The sequence below is a fragment of the Diaporthe batatas genome (assembly GCF_019321695.1).
Source record: "Diaporthe batatas strain CRI 302-4 chromosome Unknown Contig00020, whole genome shotgun sequence".
NCBI lineage: Eukaryota > Fungi > Ascomycota > Sordariomycetes > Diaporthales > Diaporthaceae > Diaporthe > Diaporthe batatas.
In genome coordinates, this window is record NW_025408567.1 from 38,764 (window position 1) to 58,836 (window position 20,073).

At 60.5% G+C, this 20,073-nt stretch overlaps 8 protein-coding genes across 8 annotated transcripts; 6 read left to right on the plus strand and 2 right to left on the minus strand.

Annotated features, from left to right (window-relative positions):
- Positions 1 to 737: 737 nt before the first annotated feature.
- KVR01_012555 (uncharacterized protein) lies at positions 738 to 1,750 on the minus strand (the record flags this gene model as incomplete). The annotated part of the gene is made up of 3 exons (XM_044786227.1): positions 738 to 947; positions 992 to 1,343; positions 1,536 to 1,750. 3 exons carry the CDS (start codon positions 1,748 to 1,750, stop codon positions 738 to 740), a joined length of 777 nt encoding a protein of 258 aa, XP_044638366.1.
- Positions 1,751 to 2,861: 1,111 nt separating this feature from the next.
- KVR01_012558 (uncharacterized protein) lies at positions 2,862 to 3,928 on the plus strand (the record flags this gene model as incomplete). The annotated part of the gene is made up of 2 exons (XM_044784609.1): positions 2,862 to 2,892; positions 3,543 to 3,928. 2 exons carry the CDS (start codon positions 2,862 to 2,864, stop codon positions 3,926 to 3,928), a joined length of 417 nt encoding a protein of 138 aa, XP_044638369.1.
- A 2,719-nt stretch (positions 3,929 to 6,647) lies between these two features.
- On the plus strand, positions 6,648 to 8,089 carry KVR01_012633 (mannose-1-phosphate guanylyltransferase; the record flags this gene model as incomplete). Its single annotated transcript, XM_044789557.1, has 4 exons — positions 6,648 to 6,654; positions 6,742 to 6,785; positions 6,910 to 7,056; positions 7,196 to 8,089. The coding sequence occupies 4 exons, from the start codon at positions 6,648 to 6,650 to the stop codon at positions 8,087 to 8,089; spliced, it is 1,092 nt and encodes a 363-aa protein (XP_044638444.1).
- A 711-nt stretch (positions 8,090 to 8,800) lies between these two features.
- On the plus strand, positions 8,801 to 10,632 carry KVR01_012582 (uncharacterized protein). The gene has a single exon (XM_044790149.1). It carries the CDS (start codon positions 9,339 to 9,341, stop codon positions 10,452 to 10,454), a length of 1,116 nt encoding a protein of 371 aa, XP_044638393.1. The 5' UTR covers positions 8,801 to 9,338; the 3' UTR covers positions 10,455 to 10,632.
- A 198-nt stretch (positions 10,633 to 10,830) lies between these two features.
- Positions 10,831 to 12,166, plus strand: KVR01_012603 (DNA repair protein RAD10; the record flags this gene model as incomplete). The annotated part of the gene is made up of 2 exons (XM_044788031.1): positions 10,831 to 11,219; positions 11,296 to 12,166. The coding sequence occupies 2 exons, from the start codon at positions 10,831 to 10,833 to the stop codon at positions 12,164 to 12,166; spliced, it is 1,260 nt and encodes a 419-aa protein (XP_044638414.1).
- Positions 12,167 to 12,278: 112 nt separating this feature from the next.
- On the plus strand, positions 12,279 to 13,489 carry KVR01_012536 (uncharacterized protein; the record flags this gene model as incomplete). Its single annotated transcript, XM_044794613.1, is given in 4 exon segments — positions 12,279 to 12,320; positions 12,744 to 13,037; positions 13,050 to 13,256; positions 13,271 to 13,489. The coding sequence occupies 4 exon segments, from the start codon at positions 12,279 to 12,281 to the stop codon at positions 13,487 to 13,489; spliced, it is 762 nt and encodes a 253-aa protein (XP_044638347.1).
- A 420-nt stretch (positions 13,490 to 13,909) lies between these two features.
- KVR01_012635 (uncharacterized protein) lies at positions 13,910 to 16,709 on the minus strand (the record flags this gene model as incomplete). The annotated part of the gene is made up of 3 exons (XM_044788656.1): positions 13,910 to 15,361; positions 15,450 to 15,721; positions 15,788 to 16,709. The coding sequence occupies 3 exons, from the start codon at positions 16,707 to 16,709 to the stop codon at positions 13,910 to 13,912; spliced, it is 2,646 nt and encodes an 881-aa protein (XP_044638446.1).
- A 1,404-nt stretch (positions 16,710 to 18,113) lies between these two features.
- On the plus strand, positions 18,114 to 20,008 carry KVR01_012552 (uncharacterized protein; the record flags this gene model as incomplete). Its single annotated transcript, XM_044794657.1, has 2 exons — positions 18,114 to 18,270; positions 18,330 to 20,008. The coding sequence occupies 2 exons, from the start codon at positions 18,114 to 18,116 to the stop codon at positions 20,006 to 20,008; spliced, it is 1,836 nt and encodes a 611-aa protein (XP_044638363.1).
- Between the last annotated feature and the right edge of the window lie 65 nt (positions 20,009 to 20,073).

Below are 20,073 nucleotides of genomic sequence, written 5' to 3' on the forward strand. Positions count from 1 at the left end.
AGCAGAGGAACTCGAGGAGCGATATGTCCAGATGTCTTGGTCCTCCCTTCGTCCCCTCTCACGCCACACTGCTTACAATTAATCGGACCCGGACTGCTGGACCGCTCGATTGTGTTATACCGCGCGGTAGCCGTGTGCCCGCGCTCAACCACCGCGGTCCCAGTAGCTGCAGGTCTATGCAAGGGTCTGGCCAGCTCGCGCCTCTGTCTCTATTTTCTTTTCGCCTCACCGACTTCCTCCACGGCAGTCTGCCCATGGCCTCTCTGCCGCCGCCCTCCCTCCGCCTGCCTCGTCCTCTCCCTGTTTCCCCTCCCACCCTCTCTGCCTCTCCTCTACCGAACGGCGTCCACGGCCTGCAGCACCGACAAGGCACGACACTTCTCTTGCAAGCAGGGCCCTTCCTCGTTTCTAGCGACCCTGTACTGCCCCATGCACACCCGACCCCTGAGATTGGCTGCTCTGACCCGGGCCTATCATCAAACAAGCGCTGATTCTCCTCCCGCCACCAAGTCTTTCAATTTGCCAGCCGCCGTCTTGCCCACCCAACGACCTTATTTCCTCACCTCTGGCCTCTGATCCTACTCGCTCGACGGCTCTCTGCCTCAGGAGCCATCCGGAGGGGAGGAGGAGGAGGAAGAGGAGGAAGAGGGGTGGGCAACGCTTCACAAAACAGCTGTTGTTGCTACGTTTCACTTGTGAGAGCGTCTTAGATATACCACTCTCGGTCAGTCTTCTGGTCACATCACACTATTTAAAGACAAGGTATCTGCCAATGTCAACGGGTCCTCCATGTAGTAAGCGTCAAGCACAACCCCCCTTTCAGCCCCTCCCCAGGGACATACAGGACAAAAGAAGAAAAAAACACCAGAGGATGGCGGTCGCAGGACCCGAGGCCCGAGGGGTTCGCAGCCAAGCGCCTGTGCCAGTTGCGATAGATCGGACATGGGCTCTCAGCTCTGGGGTGCCTGCTCCATCGAAAGGGCTGGGAGACCCCCAGGTGATAGCTCCCGCCCCCCGGCCGGAGCTTAATCTTGGGCCGTTTCCGGATTACGCAGACAAGCAGACACGCAGACACGCAAGGCGCAGCGTCTCGCCGCATGGCAAGCTGGTGGGCATGGCACAACGAATCCTTCCAGAACGCGAGCGTGTCGCGCAGGCGGGAAGCGCCTGGTCTTGGGGTGTTATTCCTGGGGCTGGAGGGGTCCATGTACAGCATGTACATACAGCATGTACATACAGCATGTACAGATCCGTACCACGTCCCGTGCCCGAGCCACGGCTTGCCCCAGGAACCAGGCATATCCCTTCCCTGCTCTTGGTTCGGATTCTCCATGGCGGCCAATCTAAGTGGGCAGGGCCGGAAGATGGGCCATGTCGAGTCCTTTCCTCTGTTGCAAATTTCTCTCACGTCGTCTGCCCCTCGGTTTGCGTCTCTCGTGCAGTCGATTGCGGTGCAGAGATTGGTCGGTTCCAGGGACGGTGCCATTTGCCACATCACTCGGCCAGTCTCTTTGTGCATCGCACCGGCCTTCTACCCAGCAGCGACATTCGCCCGCGAGCCCCCGCCGCCCTTCCCGGGGCTCGCAAGGCCCGTGGGCCCCTCGACACATCCGTACCGCGCTTGTGACTCTGCTGGTCCAGATACCTCCGGCGCTACACGCCTCTGGGGAGGTGCTGTCAGACCACGGTCAAGGTTACGGTCGTGGGGGAGAGTTGCGGTCACCTCCAAAGGCCCGGCTCTCCCTGTCATCGGGCGATACGTACCTCGAGAGGATTAACCGAGTGCGTGGGCTCCCACTGGGGGAGATGCCCCCATCGCCAAGCTCGTGGCCGTTGTCTGTTCTCGACCTCAGTCCCCTTCGTCACCACCCTGGGCTGCCCATCCCACATGCTCGCCCGTGGTGGACGTGCTGTGCACTCACTCTGCTGGCCCGGTGTTTCCTGCTCTTGTACCCACCGTGTCCCTCTCTTCTGTGTCTAGTCCTTGTCTGCATCCGATGGCCACCCCCTTGTGTCTTGGTGGAGCTCTCTAGTTCCCAGCGCTTCCTATCAACTGGCAACCGCGCACGCCAACACATCAAGATGGGTCACACTTTGAGAGCCGCATCTCTGGACTTGCATCTCTCGAGCCCTTCCCCTTCCTTGCCCTCAAACCCCATGCTATTTCCTAGCCTCTCTCCCGCCGTCATTCCTTTTCCAGGTGGGAGTTGGGCCGGTTCTCAAGGTAGCCCCGCACCACAATCAGATTTTCTGCAATAAAGCACACATGTCTCGCCGTTGCTGGCTCACCCTCTCCTGCACCCTGAGGCTGGAATACGTAGCAGCATAGCAGCCCTACCATCGCCGCCGCCGCCGCCACCACCACCACCTTCACCACCACCACCTTCACCACCCGTCAACCACCACCAGCACTGCATTCTCCCGCCCTTGATCGAGCTCGCCTTCCCGCCCAGGAGTTCAGAGCGTCTCCAGTACAGCTGAAGGCAGTCAGCCCAGCGTGTGCATCACCCCCGGCCCGGCAATCAGCATTGCTGCCCCACGCCCTCATCGCCTCGGCACTTCTTGGTCGCCCAGCTTCACTCAGCCCCTAGTTCGGGCTTGACTGCATCGCCAGGAATACAGTCTTCGCCCCTTGGGCTCACCTACCGCCGTCCAAACAACAATAACAACCACGCATAAAGAAAAAAAGAAGAAGGGGACTCGCCTTGGACTGTTGGGCACCGCCACCGGCACTGCCTTTGGAACACCTCGCCGGGGCACCGGACGACGTTTTTGTCACCCTCACCTCTAGCCTGCCGGCTCGGAGATCCGTCCACAATCATCGCTCTACCTCACGAGCCATTGAGGCCGCACCACACAAAATGCGCGGATTCTATATGCAATACCTTGATAGTAAGTGGCAAACACATTCAATTGGCACCTTGAAGATACCCATTGGCAATTCTTGAGCCCGATCGCATAGTTCCTGTCCGGCCTGTCGTGGCAGGGGTGGGGATAAGTGATCCCAGGAAGCAGGATGCATCTGTCTTATCTCAGATCCCCTGCGACACCAGGCTGAGAAAGTCTGTGTGCAACATCCCCCTCTGGTTACTCTCGTACGCTTCTGTTGCTCCACCTATGGGATCGGACATGCCTGCCCAACCCGGAGCTTGGGATCGGAGCTGCTAAATTCGTTCGCCTATCGATCCTGGGCCTGCGGGCTGCGGGAAGTCGTGCACCATCTCATCTACACTCTCCGTCATAGGGCGGGTCTATCTGGTGGGTGTTTCGCATGGTTAGGTCGGCATGCAGACAGCCTCCCGCCGTGCGCCCACGCCGGATCCCGCTCTGGCCAGCTATATGCATGCAATAATGTCGTACCCGTGCGCCTGGGGTCGGTGGCAGATGGGATAGCTGGCATGGCGGCAACTTTTTTTTTTTTATATAAAAAAAGAGAAAACTTGGGGGGGGGGGGGGTAAAAGACAGCAGCATACCGACGCTCTTCCACAGCGGCGGAGATGTCATTCAATGGTGATCTTAAGCTGACAAAGTACGTCTACAGGCCTATGCCAGCGGCGTGGCTGGGAGCAGCCCACATACGAGTGCTACCGGGAACCGGGTGGCTTTACTTGCCTGGTCCTCGTCAACGGGCGCGAGTACCAGACCGACCTGGCGTACGAATCGGATGAGCTGGCGCGCGAGAACGCGGCCATGCGGGCCTTCATGGTGTGCAGAAACTTCAGCGTCAACGGTGGCATGCTAGCACGCAATGGAATTGTCCAAGGGCTTCCCGCAGATGAGTCCAACCGCAAGCACAGGAAGAGCAGCAGCCGCCACACCTCCTCGGCGTCCTCGCATTCCCACTCGTCACGGTCGCATGGCCACCACAGTCGCAGCCGCCGCTCTGGTCAGCACTCGAGTGGCAGCTCCACCGCGTCCTACGAGTGAGCAGCGCTGGCGGCCCGACGGGTACGAACCACGAGCGACCAGTCTCGCCCTCAAGTAGCCGGCGACCGCCGCATTGGGGCCACTGGCCGCGAAATGCTGTTCTGCTGCGGACCGCATGTCTCGGCGGGTTGCTCACGTCTGGACTGTTGCTTTCCGCGATGACTAAAATGATAATGGACCACGACATTCGTACCGGGAGTTGGCGGGGGTTTGACCAGGCACAATGCGAGACAACCAACGAGTGAAAGGCGAGGATGAACCACCACCCTGTCTATATAAACCATGACAAAGGCTTCACAGCAATTTCGCCACCCCATGACACATCGGGACTCACTCGAGGAAATCATGGACTGCCTTTTCATCCCTCTCATTTCTTATTCTCTCATTGTCCTTTTCCCTTTTCCCTTTTACCGCATCTACTTCATGACGAGTAAGATATCTTGGTGGAGAGAGACATGGCAAATTTCTGCATCAGCCAATGGCTATTAACGACATTATGACTTTACGAGCTAAAGAGACGAAAAACTCGAACATTCGAACCCAGCTATCGCGGCATTTCTGATTCCACCATGACGAAGGAGATTTGGTTATTTGGGCGAAATCCCGGTGGTGGTTGATCACAGAAGGCTGTGAAAGGAATTAGCCGAACCACCGCGGGGGAGTGAGGGGCGGGACAGAGATGGTAGCCGCCCGGAAGGCATTCGGAAAATGGAAAGGGGAGAGCAGACCACTACGGTCTTAGAAAGAAAGAGATGGCGAAACCAAGAAGAAAAAAAAAGGAGAGAAAAAAAAGACGGGATCAGCAGGATGACTAGTGAGCGATGCCAGCCGAGTCTCGGTTGCAGAGCAGGCAAAGCAAGAGAAAGGCACAGAGCAAGATGAGCCTCAGCTGTGACCTAGGCCGCGGCGAGTGAGGGCCGAGGAGAGAGCGTTGATGATTGATGATTGGCCGGATGTCGTGGCGGCTGTGTTGAAGCCGGTAGCAGGACAAGTATGAGCACTGAGAAGACAAAAGCGACGTGACGACCTTATGACCATTCCAGAAACACAGACTTCTAGAGCTGATGATAATGACAAGCACAGGGGGTTTGGGCGGGAGGTATCTCGGTGACAAGATCTTAATGCATAGCAAAATTCCGATTTGGACGCTGGAATGACCGACTTCAATGTTTCTACTACGTGGACTATGTTGGGCATGTTTTGCTCCTGGCCCTGCCAAGGCCTGATAACTTGGAACGTCAGGAACGTGCACTATTGGGTGGGGACGCTCCAGCCCAAGTCAGAGCACAGACGAGCGGGATCAATCGGCAAACATCAGGTGACGGACGACGTCTGGCCGGTGTCCCTCGTATTGTCTTTTTCCTGGCCGGCCCTGGCTGCAGTAATCAGCCTGTCAGCCAGGCGAAGGACCTGGTGTGCATGCAAGACACGAGGCACGCTCGGGACACGAGACACAGCCATGCCTAGACAGTACTGTGGTAGAGGACACATGTCCTCGGTGCGACAGTAGGCGGTTGTCTCAGCCAGGGCTCAACGCCTGTCAGCGCCGTATGATGGGCAGCTGCTGCTTCTTGTAATTCTGGGGGCCAGCCCTGTAACGCCCCACCGGCGGAGGATGAGTAGATACAGTGTAGGGGAGGGGATGTGGGAACCAATGCGTGTACAGCCAGCCGCCGCATAGGCCTTTGCTGTATGTACTGCGGCGCTGTAGATGATGACCTATATATACTCAAGTACCTTGGGATTTGTAGGCATTGAGTCGACCATTCCGCCATTGTCTGCTACACACGTCGTATCTCTCACCCGATGCCCCCATGCTGACAGCCCCATTAATTGGATGGGAAACGCGTGGCATTTACATGTAAACACCCCTATACATACCTAAAAGTAAACGAATATATGATACATAGCTGTGGACATAGCAGTTAGAGCAAGCGACAGCATCAGCCCACATGTACCAACCTAGGAGCGCAACCAACAAGTCCAGAATAATAATAATAAACGAACCTAGGTACCCAGGTAGGCACGTAGGCGCAGTCGGTCTCAGGCTCACGGTTTTCTCCTGCCCTCTGAGCCAGATCGATTGGGCCCTGGCCCATGCCTGTGCCCAGCCCAGGCCCGTCAATTGATCCTCATTACCCCACCTCCACCCCCTGTCCCTCCCTCCTCTGCCCCCTTTTCTGCGCTAAACCTGAGATCCTAGCCCGTCCTGGACCCTCTGGACTGCCTAGACAGGTACCGGCCCGCAGCGTGTTGGCGCAGGTGGTACATGCAACAATCTACACCATGCTTGCTGGTCGAGGCGAATCCCATGCTGGCGCGCTGCCAATTCACCTCGCACCTCTAAGAGGCCCATCTGTCACCATCCACGGTCCAGTTCCCTCCACCAGCCGGTGCAACCACCCTTCCACATATCTCAACGTCAACCCAACAACAGCCTTCCTTCTTTTCCTCCACCCCTAAAGGTGATCTGATCTGCCTCGCCCTGTGACACCCACCAGTGCCCCGTCACTCACTTACCAGCATACCGGCACCAGACCAGCAAGCTTGCTTTGCGCGCACCATCGCCCAAATCTCCTGATCCAGGCCCTCGCCCTCGCCCTCGCCCTCGCCCTCGGACCCTGTCGTCGCATAGCAGAAGTCGCCTCTCGTCACTCATTTCTGCCTTCGCAACGCTCCTTCAGCCCGGCCCAGTGTATCCCACCTCCAACCCACAATCATGAAGGGTGAGCATCTCCATGGCTGGTCCCAAGTCGCGCATGCCGCATGATTGCGACGGTGGTCCAGGAAGCTGACATGTTCTGTTGCCACAGCTCTTATTCTCGTCGGTGGTTTTGGCACCCGCCTCCGACCTCTTGTACGATCAACCCTCTGCTCGGCCCCTCCCCCTTCCGTAATGACTTCTCTCGGTCACATCGGATATCGCTCATCCACCAGCGTGACTGGACATTGCAACCGCTGACCCAGCATCACGTTGCCAGACCTTGACAATGCCCAAGCCCCTGGTCGAGTTTGCCAACAAGCCCATGATTGAGCACCAGATCGAGGCCCTTGCCGAGGCTGGTGTCACCGACGTCGTCCTTGCCGTCAACTATCGCCCAGAGATCATGGAAAACGCCCTGTCAGAGGTACGTCCCCAAACAATTGTTCTGTGCCGCCGCATCATGCCCATCCACGTCCCGTTCCTGCTTGGGGTGGTGCGATACTCCGGACCTCCCACCCCCCTCCCCCCTTTCCGGCAGGTGTTCTAACCAGCCTCTCCACCAGTACTCCAAGCGTTTCGGGATCAACATCACCTTCTCAGTCGAGACGGAACCCCTGGGCACTGCCGGCCCCCTCAAGCTGGCCGCCGACACCCTCCTCAAGGATGACACCCCCTTCTTTGTCCTCAACTCGGACGTCACTTGCGAATACCCATTCAAGGAGCTCATCGCGTTCCACAAGAAGCACGGCAACGAGGGCACCATCTGCGTCACAAAGGTCGAGGAGCCCTCCAAGTACGGTGTCATTGTACACCAGCCTGGCCACCCGTCCCGCATCGAGCGCTTCGTCGAGAAGCCCGTCGAGTTCGTCGGGAACCGCATCAACGCCGGCATCTACATCCTCAACACGTCGGTGCTCGACCGCATTGACCTGCGCCCAACGTCCATCGAGCAGGAGACCTTCCCCGCCATGGTCAGGGACGGTGAGCTGCACTCGTTCGACCTCGAGGGCTTCTGGATGGACGTCGGCCAGCCAAAGGACTTCATCGCCGGCACCGAGCTCTACCTGAGGTCCCTGGAGAAGAGGAAGTCCAAGCTCCTGGCATCGCACACCGAGCCGTACGTCCACGGCAACGTCATGATCGACCCCTCGGCCAAGATTGGCAACAACTGCAAGATAGGGCCGCATGTTACTATCGGCCCCAACGTGGTGATCGGAGACGGTGTCCGCCTGCAGCAGTGCGTGCTCCTGAAGGGATCCAAGGTCAAAGACCATGCTTGGGTTAAGAAGACCATCGTGGGATGGAACAGCACCGTCGGCAAGTGGGCGCGCCTTGAGAACGTGACGGTCCTCGGCGACGACGTCACGGTCGGCGACGAGATCTACGTTAATGGCGGAAGCGTCCTGCCTCACAAGTCCATCAAGGCCAACGTGGACGTCCCTGCCATCATCATGTAGTGCCCTTGCATGAAATCGGATGCCGGGGTTTTGGTGAATGGTGGTGGCTGCTCCCCCCACACCGCGGCAGTGATTCATGAACAACAGCAAGCAAGCGGTGCAGCTTCAGGGTTAAGGCGGGCCAGCAGCACGCGGGACCCCCCTGTTTCACTTTTATACCCCCCCTTTTTTTCTTCCCCTACCCTTCCCACGCAAAGGAAGCCCTTTCTTTTTTTGTACGGATACCATGTAATCGGAGAATTCCCAACAGGCCCACTCCCCTCTATCTCTTCCTTTCGGCACCGGCCCGCGCTGCTGGACTTTCATGAGACCTTGCCCCCCGCCGACAGACATGTGCATTTGATTTGTGGCCCGGCGTCGCATTATGCGCGACATTGCTTGCTTGCCATGACGCAGGTTTTCCCTCTTGTTCCTTTCTACCGAGCTATTTGATTTGATGGGATTGATGGTGATGAAAGGGGAGAGAGCAGCAGTCTCTGATGGCGGAGGGCATGATGAGCATAAAACTGGGAGATGGATGAATTTGACGACACGGTACCCCGGGGGCCTAAAAGGGAAATTCTGAGCATTGCAAAGCCATAATAGAGGTCAAGAAAAAGAAGGTCTCGGGTTGCTCTTCTGGAGTTTGAGGACTAGACAGGGCCACCAGCGGCCTCGTGAGCACAGTTCTAATGCGACGTCTTGTCTACTTGAGGACTAAACAATGCACGTGATGTCGGGGTCGATGTCGGGGTCGATGTCGGGGTCGGGGACGGACTCGGTGGCCCGTGTGGGGCCAGGGATGGTGTCGATTGTCTAGCTGGACGGACCGGTCAAAGCCAAATGTCGGGCGGCGCGCGGGATGGGCTGGGCTGGCTGGGTGGTCAGATGGTTTGGTTTGCACCATCAAAGGCCGAAAGGGGACTCGTGCGTCACCATCCAAACTGCCAGCAAGCGGAAGCGACACGGGAGGGCAGGGCAACCTTGGCTGCAGGCTGCTGCCAGCTGCCAGCCTACCGGAATCCTGTTTCTGCAAACCTGCAAGGCTGTCTGTCAGTGCCTGGCAATCATGGATGCCCCTGACTGTCCCAGCAGACCCAACGTCATCTGAATACTGGCAGTCCTTATTAGCTGACAGTCTACATACACACATACACACATACATACATACATACAGCATCGGATGTGAAACTATCTTGTTCTTCTCTTGTCCCCTGTTCTCCCCCCCAAAGAATCACGCACACGCAGGCTGACTGACCAGAGATCCCAAATGTCGCCCGCACCTGACGCGCCGCCAGCCAGCAGCAGGCCGAGGCCGAGGAACAGGCTCCGAAAGCTCACCAAGCTCCGCCCCGGCAACAGCAACAGCAACAGCAACAGCAACAGCAATGCCTCACCGCGGGCCTCGTCCGACTCGGGCAGGGCCCACGGCCCCGCTCAGGGCCACAGCCCTCGGTCTCCCGCGCACGGGTCCGTCCCGCCGTCGCCGGATCTGAGCAGCCAGAAGTGGCTCGAGTACATACGGAAGAGCGGCTACTTGTGCCCCATGGAGTCGTCGCCTCACCTGCAACACACACACACAAGGTCCCGCTCGCTCTCACACCACCCCACCCGCAACGTCTTGCCCGAGCTCGCCCACCTGGCCATCGACGTCCCCGAGAAGAGCCCCCGCCGCTCGCTGGACACGCACCGGGCCACAGCTTCGCCCAGGTCTGCGTCATCAAGCCTGAGGCGCTATGCGAAGACGCCCGTGCGTCGCGTGGGGCAGCTCGAGGCCGCCGGCGCCACCCCGCCAGGCGCAGAGTCGATTGCGGAGCAGTACCGCGCCTTGCTCAAGTCTCGCAGCCACGACAGCCTGCGCTACGGCGACGCGCCAGGGGGGCCGGATAGCAGTGGCTCTCCCACCTCGGACGGCACCCTGGTGGCCTTCGAGGAGGACACCATATTCTTCAAGCCCGTGTCGTTCTGGCCGGAGCCGCTGTCCTCGATCCGCAAGGGCGGCGGGGCCGGCGGGGCCGGCGAGGACGACAGCCGTGCCAGCCTTGCCAGCCGTGCCAGCCGGCCTCTGCCTCGACCGGGGGTGCTCAGCCTGCAGATCGCCACAAACCTGCTCGCGAGGGAGCTCTCGTGCGCGGTGAGCAACGAGGCGCTGAGGGCACCGACCGACGTGAGACAACTGCAGACGTGGGTCATGATAGAGGCGTACGAGGCCCTGAGGGACCAGGTGCTGCAGATGGCGCTGCCTGCAGACGAGTCCGAGGCCCTGGGCGCGACCTTTGACCTGTGGTTAAGAGCTCTGTACCGCGTCCACGACGGCTTTGCCAGGGAGGCGAGCGGGCCCAGCGACAGCGATGTCGAGGCCATGCAGGCTGAGGACCTGGACTGACCCGCTGCCGGCTGGCTGGCTGTCTTTTCTCCATCTCTCGTCTTAATCGTAATGGACTTTTCTGGGTGTATTTAGTATCTTCCTGCCTACCTGTTTATTAGTACTTGCACATGTATATATCAACCAAAGTGGGTCCTCTTGGAACATGCTCGATAATTAAAATACCTAGGTACCTGCACCCCCACGGTCCGTGTGCCGTTGTGAGCGCCATTGGCTCCGTCATCGGTACCTAGGTACCTGGTTCATTCATTCACTCACGTCTCCAATCCTCTTGAGTCCTCGACCTTGATCATTCTTTGCCCCTCCTCTGTTGATCCCGCACACCCGCCATGCTCCTCGCTGCTCCCCGAGATTGAACCCTCGTCTCTTCCCGACCATGGACGATGACTTTGGTGCCGACCAAGACTTCCTCAATGCCCTCGCCGCGTCCGACGCCACGGGCAGTGGAGGCTCCGGTCGCGTGGGCCCTCAGCAGCCCGTCCCACAGAGGATTCAACAGCCCACGCCCCAGAGGCTCGACAGACCTCGTCCCAGCAATGCCGCCTCCGCCTCCGCCTCCGCCTCGGGCCCGTCAGCTGCCGCTCCTGGCGTCAAGCAGCCCACCCCGCAGGCACTCCCTCAGCGCGCCGCCGGCTCTTCCATCCTGGTCTCGCCACGCCAGAAGGGCAATCCCGTCCTCGCCTGCCTCAAGTCCCTCCCTTGGGAATACAGCGACATCCCCGCTGATTACGGCCTGGGCCTGACAACCTGTGCCCTATTCTTGAGGTGCGTTGCTTGTTGCCCCCCGCGGCGGGTTCGATTCTGAGGCCTAACGCGACCGTGCCCTTTGCAACACTTGTAGTCTGAAATACCACCGCCTCCATCCCGAGTACATATACACGCGCATCCGGAACCTGCAGGGCCGCTACAATCTGCGCATTCTGCTCACTATTGTCGACATCCCCAACCATGAGGACTCCCTCCGTGAGCTCTCCAAGACTAGCCTTGTCAACAATGTCACCCTGGTCCTCTGCTGGTCTGCCGCCGAGGCCGCCCGCTACCTCGAGCTGTACAAGTCCTACGAGCACGCGAGCTTCGCCGCCATCAAGGGCGCCCAGGCAACCTCGTATGCCGATAAGCTCGTCGAGTTCGTCACCGTCCCAAGGTCCGTCAACAAGACCGACGCCGTCGCCCTGGTCAGCACCTTTGGTAGCCTCAAGGCGGCTATCAATGCCGACCCAGAGACGATCGGTGTTATCGGTGGCTGGGGGGAGAAGAAGGTCAAGGCCTGGACCAACGCTGTCGAGGAGCCCTTCAGGGTGAAGAGGTCCGGGAAGAGGACGCTGGGGACGGAGGAAAGCACAGATGCCGAGGTCCAGAGGAGAAGGAACCTGGATGCGGCCAGGCCCATTGGCCGTGTGCCTCAAAGGGAGTTGGAAGAGTTGGCGGCGTCGAGAAGCCACGGCGGAGCAAGCGACGATGGCGGGGCCCAACAGCGCCCGGCAAGAGCAAGGCAAGTCCAGATTCCCGGTCGAGATGACCAGGACGAGGATCAGGATGCAGAGCTTGCTGCGGCAATCGCCGAGTCGAGGCACACAGCCGAACAGGAAGCGAGAGCACGGGCTGCGGCCGGAGCTGGGTCATCATCGAATCGGCCCCCATCGGGGAGCAGAGGTGATGATGAGCTCTTCGGAGGCATAGCTGCGGCTTTGGCGAAGCTGAGAAAAGGTTGAATCTTGCGTGAGAGCGTTCTGCCGACGACGTCAGGCAAGAGGAATGCTTGTCAGATACATTGTACCCGCCGGCCAACATGCCCACCGAAAGATGCCCCATTCGGCCTCAACTATGCGCGATGCATCAGCAAAGCCCGGGATTCGTTCACACACGGTAAGTCTACATCCATGAACTGCACAAGCACATGGCTGCACAGGCTCACATCGTTCATGACCAATCGAGACTGACCGTCCTCCTTTAGTAGCACCATGTTTGATCACATACAGCATGACGCCTCCGATATGGTGGTCCCGGTCCCGGGTCTCGAGATAGCACTTCTCCCCACCCCCTCATTGGGACTCTGGTCCAACAGCAGCAGCTGCACGACGGCCGGCCACAACTGTTGTTGACATAGCATGCTGCCGCTCCCTTTGATGGGACTGGGAATGAACGGGTCTAGATTCTCCAGTTCAGAAACCTGGTATCGTGATATTTATTACCTGAACCACATTTTGTGCAGACTTAATCGTACGAAATCGGTGTCTGCAAGCAGGGAGAAGAGGAAAGGCACGTGTCACTGCCACGGGGCCTGACCAGACCTTTGCGGGAAGGGCTGCAAATGTGACGGGCTACAACGCAGGATTAGGTGTTGCTATCGCCCAGGAGCTCTCGTGTCGAGGCGCGAGCGTGGTAGCCAATCACCCATCCCCGGCCCTTGCCGACGACGCTCAGAGGGTGGTCTCGGGCCTGCTGACGGTACCGACCTCGATAGCTGTTGAGGCAGACCTCTCGACCGAGGGCGGCCCTCGGAGGCTCATAGACGCCGCTGTGGCGAGGTACAAGACGGTTCATGTACTCGTCAATAACTCCGGCCTGGCTGTCAACAAGCCCGTGGCCTAGCAGACCCTCCGAAACTGGAAGAAGCTGGTCGGTCTGAACGCGAGGACCGTCTTCAGCCTCGTCCAGGCCGTCCTATCGCACCTGCCGGACCCGTCACACTCGACCCAGGAGCACCCGCAGAGCGATGGCGGACACATTCTCAGCATCGTGTCCATCTCGTCCCGCGCCATCTACGCAGGCCCAAATGGCATGGTCGACAACCTGACCAAGGTGTGGCAAGGAAGGAGCTTCCACCCCGCTACGACTGCACCGTGAACGCCATGTGCCTCGGTTCGACCATGACGGCCGGGTTCGCGGCGGCTGGGCAAGAGTTCATGAAGGACACGGCCCCCGTCAAGGCCCAGACCCCCATGGGTCACCGCCTGGCTCGGCTCGAGGAGACTGCTTCCGGGGTGGGACTCATATGCGAGCCGAGGGCGGGCTCGATCAACGGGCTCATCTGAACGCGAGCGGTGGGCTGCATATCGAATGAAGAAGGTAGGACCGGATTTCAGCTGGAAGACGCGCGTACTGCTTATGGCGTTTACTATCTGCGCTCGTCCGAGGCAATCTCAGGTTAAATATAACAGCAAATGTCATCTAGGTCTCAATCTGCCCGTTATTTGTCCCATGCTATATAACCCAGTCCCAGAAATCCAACACGCTAGTTCATGTCAACGGGAGGGCGCCGGTTGCCATTCTGCAAACCCGAAATTCCAAGCCGCAATATATACCGGTGCAGTCTAACAAGGAGGCGCCATGTCGGTGTGGTATAAACGCAGGAAAATAGACGCCTTGCCGGCCAGCGATAAAAAGCCCAGATCGCAGTTGAACAAGCCGAGGTACAAAGAAAGATGAAAGAAGCTCATGTGCTGCCCACTCGACTACCACTGAAGTCCTGCGCCGCCGGCCCTGACGACAAGCACGCTGGCCTTGACGCCGCCGTTGACCAGCTGCTCGGCAACGCTCCCGACAGTCTTCCTCAGGTCGAGTGAGCCGAACTCGACCTGTGCATCACCTAGTTCAGGGTGCGAGCGACCAACAACGACGATATCGCCGGCGTTCTTGGGTAGGTTGCCGACGGTAGACCTGGCCATGGAGACGGCCTCGGCCAACGCGGTCCCCTTGGTGACGTTGATCTCGGCGAGGGTGACACGGCCGGCGAGTTCCTTTGGCAGCATGGACCGCAGTGAGGACAACAGGGCGAGGTCTTTGCCCGACGTCTCCTCGACGACCTTGACGGCATCCTTGGCATCGCCGGCGGTCTTGGACGGCGCAGCCTCGTCGCCCGAGTCGTAGGCTGCCCAGCTGAAATGGGCGATGGTCAGGGTCACGTGCGGGCTCTTTGCGAGCTGCAGCGCGAGGCGCAGGGCGACACGGTCGTCCACCCCGCCGAGGAAGGGGAAGAAGACCTGGTGGCTCTTGTCCTTGACGGGCAGGGTTGCAGCATCGCGCTGGCTGTGGACGGACATGGCGCTCTTTGACCGCTTGAGGTTGGGCCGCTCGGCGGGCCCCAGGCCGCCAAAGTTTTGGTTGATGAAGATGCCGGTGTTGCACACGGACTTCTCGAGGGTCTTGTTGATGAAGTCCAGATGCCCGCGGCCGTTGTAGCGATCCTGGGCGGATGTGACAAAGGGCACGGACGTGTCCTCGGTGATGCTGCCGTACTCGCTCCATGGCACGAGCACAAAGTCCGACGAGATATCCGAGGCCTGCTTGGTCAGGGTCTCTGAGTAGGATGCCTCGGGCACGATGGCAACCTTTCCAGACACGGCCACGTCGTTGAGCCTCGAGAACGTGCGGAACGCGTTGACGACCGGGTCGATCTCTGAGAAGTACTCCTCGCCCTCGGTGACCTGCATCACAGACGAGGTACGCTCCGTGAGCTCCAGGATCCGCAAGCCATGGACCTCCAACGGCCGTCTTGCGGCGGGCTGAGACGTGACCTGGACCTCACCCTTGCCCGCGGGCTCCTCGTCTGCCGCGACAGGCTTGTTCGCCGCCTTGTCGCCTCCCAGGAGGGCGATGAAGGTGAACAAACTGGGAAGACTGTCCAGCCGCAGGTAGACGAGCAGGCGGCGGATCTGGGCGGAGCTGAGCTGCTGCTGCTGCTGGTGGTGGTCGTGGTCCGCAGGCTCGTCCCCGCTGGTGGCAGAGGAGATGGGGTTGCCGTCCTTGTCGGTCTCCCCCCGTCGCCATTTCTCCATCCTGTCTTGGTACCATGGTGGGTAGAGCCACTTGACAAGAGGCGTGGTGGCCACGGTGGTCACCACAGCCATGACGACGAAGATGGTGAAAGTGCGGCGAGAAAGGATCCTGGCTTGCAGCCCGATGTTCTGTGGATGAGCGAGTCAGCAGAGGAGGGGGAGTCAGTCCTTGACACGGCTGCCAAGGGGCGGGGCGGGGGCCTGGGGACGGACTCACGAGCACGATGAGCTCGACGAGGCCCTTGCAGCTCATGAGGACACCGATTGTGAAGCTCTCGCGCCATTCGAGCTTGCTCAGCTTGGCCGCCAGCGTGCCCCCGATGATCTTGCCCGAGAAGGCAATGGCGATGACACCGAAGACGTATGCCCATGTCATGCCATCGTCAAGCAGGCCAAGGTCGGTGCTCAGGCCGGACAGGGCAAAGTACAGGGGCAGGAAGAGCACGGAGATGAGATCCTCGATCTTTTCGGTGAGCTTGATGGCGAAGCCTCCCTCGTGGGGACAGATCAGGCCGGCGAGAAAGGCGCCAAAGATGGGGTGCACGCCGATGATGCCGGTGAACCACGAGGAGAAGAGAACGATCAGGAGGGTCAGGGAGACCATGCCCTGGGTCGGGCCGTTCTGGAGACTGCCGGTCCTCCTGAGACACCACATGAAGCCCGGGCGGACGGCGAAGCACAGGAAGAGGGCCCAGCCGATGGTGCAGAGGAGGGCATAGAGGGCGGCCAGGCCGTTTGCGTTGTTGACAAGGGCGACGCACAGGGCCAGCAGGATCCAGCCGGTGACATCGTTGCCGATGCCGGCGGCGAGGACGGTGACGCCGACGGAGGAGCGCAGCAGCTTGAGCTCGGTCAGGATGCGGCAGAGGACGGGGAAGGCGGTGATGGCCAGGGCGGTGCCGATGAAGAGGGCGTAGACGCCAAAGTTGATGGGGACGGTGTCGGAGTCGGAGTCGAGGCGGAACTGATGGTAGAGGCCCCAGGCGATGGCGCAGCCCAGGCCGAAGGGCACGATCATGCCGGCGAGGCCGACGGACAGGGCGACGCGCCAGTTGTTTGTGAAGAGGCGGACGTCGACCTCGAGGGCGACGAGGAAGAGGAAGATGATCAGGCCGAGGTTTGCGACGTTGTTGAGGACGGGCATGGACTCTGTGGGGAAGATGTTTGCCTGGAAGCCGGGGATGCGCATCATGACGGAGGGCCCGAGCAGGATGCCGCCGATGACCTCGGCGATGACGCGGGGCTGGCCAAAGTAGGACAGCGGGTAGTGCAGGAGGCGGCAGAAGATGATGATGATCATGGCCTGGATGATGAAGAGGGTGATTGGATTTGAGGCGCTGTATTTGATGGGGTTTGCGCCCTCGAGCACGCCGGCCTGGGGGGCGACGGTGCCATTGCTGCTGGGCTCGGCGCCGGCGGCATCAACGCCGGCGAGGGCAGAGGCCAGGACGAGGAGGGAGGCGAGGGAGTCGGGCATTTTTGAGAGGGTGCGGTGCACTGCTACCGTGTGGGCGGGTGGACACGGGTACTGGACGGGTAGGGTAGACGGGTGGACGGCAGTACGGGGTAGGGCTGCGACGTTGCGACGCTGCGACGGGGGGTGACCCGCGGGGGCGGAGAGGCCGCAGATTGGCTGGGAGGGTGGTGGTGGGTGTTTGAGAGAGGGCGCCTGGGACGGCGTCGTAGGCCGTGAGCCTCGAGGGGATTTCAGCCCCCAGGACGAGGCAGGGCGAGGAGGGCGAGGACGAGGTGAGATGATGGATGCTGACGGTGTTTTGGTGGCCTCGCCAGAGCGAATACCAAATACCAGGGGGTTGGCATCGAGACTGCACGCGGGGACGGCTGTTGATAAGGGCAAAGATGATAATGCGCAACAGACAATCAGTCAGTCATGTGGTTGGCCTGTCTGCCCTACCACCACTGCCACTGGAATGAGGAAGGAACGGACAGACATTCGGGGGCGTTGGCATTGGCATTGGCATTGGCATTGGCACTGGCAGGAGCGGTCAACTGACTGGGTCAGCAGAGGGGAAGCTACAACGGAGAGCCCTGCAGCCAAGTGAGGTCAGGTCGCTCATTCACACAAAGAAGGCAAGAAGGGTCCTGGGTCCTGTACTCTGCAAGCAGAGACGCAGCCGGAGACGGGGCTACTGTTGCGCGCTAGGGCCTCAGCCGCATAGCGTCCGCTTGGCCCACGAGCTCGTGCTGAAGCCCCACAGCTCCGTCCGAACAGGTGCCATCAGGGCCAGAGGGCCTAGACCCCCCCTTCCCTCTGCCTGGGACACCGGACCCAGTCAGATGATCTGCCAAGCCTGCATGGGTACTTGGGTACTTATTACCCCGTACCTGGGTCGTTGCTAACCAACCCGGCCCGGCCTGGTCGACCTCACAGGCTCACACCTGCCCCGTTTCGTCCCGGGCCCCGGCCACCGCACACGGAGCCCACGCCGCCCGCGCCCGTACTGCTATATCGGCAGTCGGCATCTGCCCGGCCTCACCCCGTGGCCCGTGGCCCGGCCATGGCCACAAATATTCGAGCGACGGCCGCCAATGAAACAGGAACAGTCTCTTTGGCGCCGCCGCTTCTCACCCTTGACGTCCAGACTCGACGTCTAGACTCGACTCTTGCCTCCTGCTGTGCCGCATCTCGTCCGTGTCGCCATGTCTTAAGACTTGACCTGACCCGCTTCAGCCTCGTCGTTGCACCCTGCTACAAGCGTCAGAACTGCTGTCCATCTTTCTTTTCCTTTTCCTGTTCCTTTTCCTTTTACTCTTCCAGCTCTCTTTCTCTTCGTTCTTCTATTGCCTCAGTCTATCATATATACATCTATATAAATTGTATTTATATGACACTCGCTAAACACTCTGCAACACCAACAACATGACGAGATCCTTCACGACCAGGCGGCATGCCGCCATCACAGCCGTCGCCTGCCTGCTCACCCGTGGCACTGCTACAAACCATGCCGGCGAGGGCGCTGCGCCGGCCGCCAGCCCTCCTTTCCCAGTCCTCCCCGTAGCTCAGTCATCAGCACAAGGTGTGTCTTGCCACCCTCCTCCCATCAGCACCCGAACTGACACCCTCCTCCCTCCACAGTCATGTCCAGCCCGCCCGCCCTGAGCTACCCCGGCGCCGCCAGCAACCAGTCCTACCTGGCCCTGGGCATGGAGATGCCCATCCTGGCCACCGCCGGCGCCGGCTCCTCCGACAGCGCCGAGCTCATCTTCGTCTCGCCAGAGTCCTACCTGCTCTTTGTCCAGCAGGGCATGATCCTGGACGGCTCCACCCAGCTCAACATGAGCGGCGGCCTCCTGAGCTCATCCGCCGACCCCTTTGTCTCGTTCGAGGAGCCCACGGGGCTCTTCTCCGCCGTCTCTGCCGCCAACTCGGGCTCGTCCCCCGGCTCGTCCCCTCCAGACATGCGCCTCCTCGCCGTGTTGCTCTACAGCCCGCCCACCCCTCAGCCCGGAGCTGCCGCCTTCAACTGGACCGCCTGGGCCGCCGACATGAGCGCCAACCCCTCGCTGCGCATGAACTTTGACGTCCAGGACTTTGCCACCCGCTCCGGCCTCGGCGAGCCCGTTGCCGCCGAGGTCCTGATCGTCGAGGACCAGGTCACAACCTCCTCCGACAACCCCGACGCCAACTCCCAGAGTCTCGTGCCTGTCAGCACCGTCATCCCGGCCGCCGGCCAGGCCGAGTCTGGCAGCAGCAACAGCAACAGCAACAGCAACAGCAACAGCAACAGTGCCAGCTCTGTTTCCGCCACTGGGGCTGGGGCCGGGGCCGGTGGCCAGGCTGGGGCAGAAGCAGCGGCCGCGACTGGCGCGCTGCTCCCGGGCGGAATGGCAACAGGCGGTGCTGGCGGGCTCAGCCAGAGCAGTTCGGCCGCAGCCGCAGGCGCGACAGGCGCAGCCTCTGCTGGTTCGGCCGCTCAGTCTGGCTCCGGGCCGAGCGGAAGCAGCGGTGATGGTGCTAGCCCGGGTGGCTCTGGCGCAGGAGGAAAAGAACAAGGCGGTGCCGAGAATGGTGATGGCAAAGGCGCTGGCGGTGCCGGGTCGGGAGGACAGGGTGACGCTGAGGAGGGGGCTGGAGGGGCTGGCGCAGCGGGCGCAGCTGGAAGCAATAAAGACGAAGGCAAGAAGGGAGAAGCAGGCAGTGAGTCTGCCGCCGATGACGAGAGCGGATGTGACGCGGAGGAGGAACAAGCCGCCGGTGGCAACGGCACCATGGCGTCTGCGACGGGCGGCGGGAACAAGAAAGGACTTGGGCTCATGGGCACGGGCGCAGCTGACCCAGCGGGCATGACCTCGGCAGGCGGCCAGGTGGATCCCGCAGCCCCCAAGATCACGGCCGCGGCGGGCATGGGCGACGGAGACGGAGACGACGGTAACGACTTCGTCATTGGGTTCGACATCGACGGCAAGTTCGGGACCACCATCACGGCAGACCTGCCGTTCCGGGCTGCCCGCCGCAGCGCCGGCCCACAGGATGGCGGCTGGACCATGACGCTCAACACCGACGCGAGGCGTGCTCTCGGCGGCTTGATGCAGGCCACTGCCACGTCGACGAGCGACTTGGCCATTGCGACGGGCTCGTCCACCATGGCGACCACCACAACCACCTCCGGACTGGCCACACAAGCCACTGCCACCACGCCAGCCTCAAGTGCCACCTCGGCCTCTACCAGTTCGTCCTCGACCGTCTGGCCATCCTCGGCCTTCCGCGTCATGGGCCTGGTCTCTGTCGCCCTGGCTGTCTTGACCTTTGTATAATTAATGACTCTTTCTGTTGACAGAAGTTGGTGGCCCATAGACGGCCATCTCACAGCAGGGCCGGC

Excerpts from the sequence above, each read along its gene's own strand:
- KVR01_012582 (XM_044790149.1), top strand. The coding sequence starts at position 9,339 with ATGTCGCCCGCACCTGACGCGCCGCCAGCCAGCAGCAGGCCGAGGCCG.